The sequence below is a fragment of the Lotus japonicus genome, chromosome 5 (assembly GCF_012489685.1).
Source record: "Lotus japonicus ecotype B-129 chromosome 5, LjGifu_v1.2".
Taxonomy (NCBI): Eukaryota; Viridiplantae; Streptophyta; class Magnoliopsida; order Fabales; family Fabaceae; genus Lotus; species Lotus japonicus.
Window position 1 is genome coordinate 3193975 of NC_080045.1, and position 6229 is coordinate 3200203.

General features: G+C 38.5%; 1 protein-coding gene across 1 annotated transcript; it reads left to right on the forward strand.

Annotated features, from left to right (window-relative positions):
• Positions 1 to 337: 337 nt before the first annotated feature.
• Positions 338 to 5815, forward strand: LOC130717818 (S-adenosyl-L-methionine-dependent tRNA 4-demethylwyosine synthase). Its single transcript, XM_057568189.1, has 8 exons — positions 338 to 2145; positions 2348 to 2463; positions 2990 to 3165; positions 3880 to 4070; positions 4153 to 4239; positions 4581 to 4738; positions 4838 to 5048; positions 5133 to 5815. The coding sequence occupies exons 1-8, from the start codon at positions 1054 to 1056 to the stop codon at positions 5274 to 5276; spliced, it is 2175 nt and encodes a 724-aa protein (XP_057424172.1). The 5' UTR covers positions 338 to 1053; the 3' UTR covers positions 5277 to 5815.
• Positions 5816 to 6229: the final 414 nt, after the last annotated feature.

The following is a 6229-nucleotide window of genomic DNA, read 5'->3' on the forward strand; positions in this document are numbered from 1 at the left end:
TACACATGATAAACAAATTAATCTAGTGTTTGACCCAGCTTCTTTTTAACTTTTAAGTTACTTTTAAGTTAAAGTTAGGTCAAACACAATTTTTAACAAGATCTTAAAATATAAGTTACTTATTTTTTTACTAAAGAAATCTAAAAAAGTAACTTTTAAGGAAAAAGTTAAATGAGGGAGCTTTTTTCTAATAAGTTGTTGAGAGTGCCAACCCTCATTCAACTGTTGAGCCGCGCAAGAATCCTTGACTTCCATCATTCTCATCGTTCTCTTCAGCTATGCTCTTTCTTTCCATCTCCTCCTTGCTGGCCTCCTCACGTTTTTTTTTTCCATGCTTTTTTTTCTTTTTCTCCTTCTTTATTTCTTCATACTTCTCTTTACTTCTTCTCTCTCAATTCTCCATAACCGAGAACTGTGTGATGTTTCTGATTTATTATTTTCAATTTGTTCTTTGTATTGAGTTTGAAAGTTTGATTGATGAGAAAACCTAGAATATGAACTTTCTAATCGGGGTGTGATAGAATTGAACCCCTTTGGGAAAAATTGCTTTGATTCCACCTGTTATATGGTCTTCTCCGTTTCCTGCCCAAGGGGTCTTGGGTTGTTCCTGTTTTTCTACAAATCTGGCTATAAAAAATGAAAACTGACAAACAGCTTCTGTCTTTTTTTTAAAGCTCTTATTATGAGCTTAAACTTAAAAGTAACTGAAAAGCTGCAAAAAAGTTGGGCCAAACGTAACCTAAACGTATTTGTGTTAGTAGAAGCTGATTCTAAAATTTCATTTTTAAGGGATTGAATGTTTTCTTTCAATTCCAATATAGATATTTTATTTCCAATTGTGAGAGTGAGAGAGTTCATGACCATTTTACATTGTCCTTAGATTCTAAAACTTTACTACCGCACAATCAACTGATTTTATGTTTGTCTATGATATTTTATGTGAGAAGATCTTTACTTTACTCTGAAATAACTCCCTTCGTCGAATTTAATTACGGCTTCCGCTATGCACTCGAATATATGTGAAGGTGGTGACAATAACAATTCTCATTAGTCATGACTAATAACCAAGACCTTCCAAATTTACAAATTGACCCACTCATTTTTTTTATAACAGCCCACTATATTGGGCCTTGCAACCTTAAACCACAGCCCATTAAACCCCTGCGGAGTCTTCTTCATGTTCTCCTCCTCAGTCACCAACCACCGCGAACCGCACTCGAAAGAGTTCAACGGCCACCCAAAACCACCACCACCACCACCACCACCACCACCGTTCCTCAACTCAATCACGCACCCTTAACTCGAACCATGTCCATTTCGTTATCTTCACTCCCCGCTCGTCTCACACTCGTCGCTCTCTTCTCCGCCACCACCTTCTACTGCCTCTACAAATCTCGCCGCTTACGCCACCTCAAACTCTCTCTCTCCTCCTCAAACCCTAAACCCTCAATCCCCAAGATCCTCTTCCTCTCCCAAACCGGAACCTCCAAAACCCTCGCGCAACGCCTCCACAGCTTCCTCGCTTCCAACGGCGTCGTTTTCGAACTCCTCGATGCGCGGAGCTACGAGCCCGAAGACCTCCCCAAGGAAACGCTCCTCCTCCTCGTCGCTTCCACGTGGGAAGACGGGAAACCTCCGCCGGAGTCTCGCTTCTTCGCCAATTGGCTCGCTGAGAGCGCCGAGGATTTTAGGGTTGGTTCGTTGCTGCTGTCGCGGTTGAGGTTCGCAGTTTTCGGTGTTGGAAGCGGAGCTTATGGTGACTCGTTCAATGCCGTCGCGAGGGATCTTGTGAAGAGGATGAGGGAGCTGGGTGCGGCGGAGGTGGTTCCTCTCGGTGAAGGGGATGTTGATGAGGGAGACGTGGATGGGGTTTTCGACCGGTGGTGTGCGGAGGTGGTTGGGGTGTTGAAAGGTGGTGATGGTGTTGTTGTTGGTGGTGTGGAGAGTGATGAGGAAGGTGGTGTTTTGAGTAGCTCTGAAGAAGAGGAGGATTCTGAGGAGGAACCGGATATTGTTGATCTTGAGGACATTGCCGGTAAAGCTCCTTCGAGGAAGTCCGGGGCGAAAGTGGAGGAAACCAATGGAAAATTGAATGGAAAGAAGGAAATGGTGACTCCAGTGATTAGAGCAAATTTAGTGAAGCAGGTACAATGATGTGTCACGTTGCGCTTTCTGTAATTCGTCTATGACTTGCATGCATTGCTAAGTGTAAATGACAATGTTGAATTTCAATTTCTTCGATTGTTTCATCAGTGGTGGTTTACTGGATTTGCTTCACAGTCAATTGAACTTTGTTAGATGATAATATCTTTTGGATTGGCTTTCTTCTAATGTTATCAATTTGCAGGGGTATAAAATTATTGGTTCACATAGCGGTGTCAAGATTTGTAGATGGACCAAGTCTCAGCTTCGAGGACGAGGTGGTTGCTACAAGCACTCATTTTATGGAATCGAGAGCCATAGGTAATAGTTACATGACTGACTACTACTTTTTCCGTGGCTCCTCTAGCTATATTTTGGTTATGGGTCTGAGCTTCATATCTGCGTCAATGTACAACTTATTGATTTCCATTTAGTTGGCAACTCTTGATACTGAAATTAATTACCTTATATATGGCCACTGAATCTCAAGATGGAGCTTATTAGTTTGTCATCATTTGGTTCAGTAATTCTCTGAAACTTTTAAACTGTTGTTGGAGAAAACTTAAATTTGAATGCAATTATGCAAAAGAAAGTACTGAATGGATCAAGAAGAGAAAAGAAACAGGGTGTGCCTTTACTTGAAGATAAATGATGTTATGGCTTCAGAAGAATGTGATTTGACTTATAATTTCCTTTGCACGTTATCTGAACTTTGATCATGTTGTTAGCGGCTTTACCCTGGCCATGGGTTTTCTTAACATTTTTTTGGGTTGTTGAAAGTGGATTTGTGTTGGCCATCATACTCCAGCTGCCAGCTTCACTGTGTCATTTTTTATGACTGAAACAGGTGCATGGAGGCAACCCCTAGCTTGGCATGTGCAAATAAATGTGTTTTCTGCTGGAGGCATCATACAAATCCAGTAGCGAAAAGTTGGCAGTGGGAGATGGATGATCCAATAGAGATTGTAAATTCTGCACTAGATCAACACAGAAATATGGTTAAACAGATGAAAGGAGTTCCTGGTAAATTTACTTTTCTATGCTCAGTATGCTGTAATCATTTCAAAGTATGAGCCTTTTGTCAAAGTGATGGACCTACATTGGTCAATAACGAAGCAGCTAAAGTAGTTCTCGATCATATCATGCACACTACCAGTCACCATGTTCTCATTGAAAGTATTGGGAGATAAGGATATGTTTGAGTGGAGGAGTTTTGAGGGAACGAGAAGGGAGGGTAATTTTTATTTTAAGTAAATATTTCTCTTACTTGAACTTTTTAAAAATTTGCAATAGTTATGTAACCTTCCAACCATCCCCTATGCATGTTTTTTGAAGATTATATAACTTACAATTTAGGAATGACAAATTAACCATCCATTTAAGCATACCATACCATAAAGCAGACTTAAATTTCAAAAGCTTAAAATTTTAGTTTTTTTTCTAGTAATTGTTTGCTATATGAGCACTTTCTTCAATCTAGATGGCTCTGCCAGATGCCTGTGAATTTGTGTGGTTGCAAGACACATTTTGACTTATTGATTTCCATATACCACCATTCTGTATGTAATTTTATTAGTACATAACATAGCAAATTAAATAAAAGAGAAACAGTAAATTGGGGCACTACTGCCATGCTCTGTGTCCATTTTATACTGGGAGTATTGGCTTTAGAACAACCCTGCCTTTCTGTAAGTCATCGCAGTTTGAAATCATACTCATTTAACTCTCTTTCTCCAGGAGTCACGTTGGAGCGATTAAATGAAGGCCTTTCACCACGGCATTGTGCATTATCTCTTGTTGGTGAACCTATTATGTACCCAGAGATAAATGCACTAGTTGATGAGCTGCACAAAAAGAGGATTTCCACTTTTCTAGTTACAAATGCACAATTCCCTGACAAAATTAAGTCGCTGAAGCCAATCACCCAGGTTTTGAGGCTTTCAGAGTTTAAAAATAGAGAACATGATGGTTTTGCAAGCTAAACTTAATATTCTTGTTTGCCACTTGCAGTTATATGTCAGTGTAGATGCTGCAACGAAGGACTCTTTAAAGGCAATTGATAGACCACTCTTTGGAGATTTTTGGGAGCGGTTCATTGTAAGTGTTTTTCCATACTGAGTGAAAAACGAAAATCTAGAAGTACAGTATGGTGTATGAATTGTATTAAGGGAACATAAACTACATATTTAAAAAAAATCAAAAATAAATAAAAGCTTCTAACAACTCTAAGGATCAGCTTAGCGGAAATATCTTTCTGTTTTCTAGAGGCTTTTTGGGATCCTTAGTTCATGTATAATGGACATTTTTCGTGCTTGATTGCCATCTGAAGCATGGATGTCAGTGCAAGCATTTAAAATGTGCCGGATTATATTTTACTACTTGATGATATATTGTCCTCTTGATCACCTGACCTATGTATTTTCATGACTATGTGCCAGGATTCCTTGACTGCTCTGAAGGAAAAACATCAGCGAACTGTATACCGCCTGACCCTGGTGAAAGGTTGGAACACTGAAGAGGTTGATGCTTATTCCAAGTTCTTTAGTATGGGAGAACCTGACTTTATTGAAATCAAGGGAGTTACATATTGTGGCTCGTAAGCTTCACCTCGCTCTCTCTCTCTTGTCCTCTTTTAATTCACCTGAAACTTGTTATGTTGGAAAACCACATTTCAATGACAATGAGCTCTTTACAGGACCGCTACATCAAAATTGACAATGGAAAATGTCCCTTGGCATGCTGATGTGAAAGCTTTCTCAGAGGCCCTGGCTCTGAAAAGCCAAGGGGAGTATGAAGTTGCTTGTGAGCATGTTCACTCATGTTGTGTCCTCTTGGCAAAAACTAAGAAGTTCAAAATTGATGGCCAGTGGTATACATGGATAGACTATGAGAAATTTCATGATCTGGTGGGTATCTGCACGCTACTGTTCTTTTTTACTGAATTCAGATTAATGTTTTCTTTATGAAATTTATCCTCAATTTAAATTCAGGTGGCTTCTGGAGAAACTTTTGATAGTAAAGATTACATGGCTGTCACACCATCCTGGGCCGTTTATGGATCAGAGGAAGGTGGATTTGATCCTGGACAATTAAGATATAGGAAAGAGAGACATCATAAGTCAAAGCCGCAATAAAACAGGTTAGAAATTCAGGAGCTGTGGGCAGACAAAAATCCAATTCCCATTTCATCTTTTTTCTCTGGGGTATAACTCAATAGGTTATCCAACATATTGCAATAGGGTAGTTTGGTAATACATGGCTTTATACATAGGTTAAACAATTTTGGTGTGTATTTAAGCCCTGGTGTTTTCCCAATTTAAGGCAGTTAAACAGAGCAATTTTTATTAATTTACGACACATATAACCTTGGATGTCAATGTTATAGTTGCAGAATATAGAGATTAGTCTTGCAGCAATTTGTTTTAGAAATTGACACTGGAAGAGTATGCTTGTGCTTTTGCTGTGATGGCATGGCATATGGTGGTGCTTGCCGTAGTTTTCTATTTCTAGCATTGCCATTTGTTTTCCTCATTCCTTCAGTTGGCCTTGGATGAAGGAAGGTAAAATTAAAATATGCTAATGCTAACGCAAAGCAAACAAATAAAATGTATAAATATCAGAACAATGTTGCTCTCTGAATTTCTTTTTAGAGTTGATTGTGATGTGTTATTAAGTTTTAACAGCTTTGGTAGCTATTTGCCTTATTTGTTTGTGGACTTCTCCCCTATTCTTCAAAATTTCATGATTTGTTTGCTAAAGTGTAAGCATTTAATTTAGTCCTTGAAAGTTTGGGTTGATGTAATTTTGGTCTCTAAAAGGTAAATGAAAGCAATATAATCCCCCATTCATAGAAAGTGGTATCAAAATGTCAAAATCGTACTTTGATTTATAAACCATGAGATCTAAAGATTAAATTCATGTCATTTCCTGTTATTGACAGACTGAATTGATGTCAACTTGTAATTAAGTGGCTGAATTATTGCCAATTTTCTATTATCGAGGAATTAAAATAATGTGAATTTTTTAAATTTAAATAACACCACTTTCTTTTAATTGATGCCCTTTGGATTCTAGTGATTAAATTGCA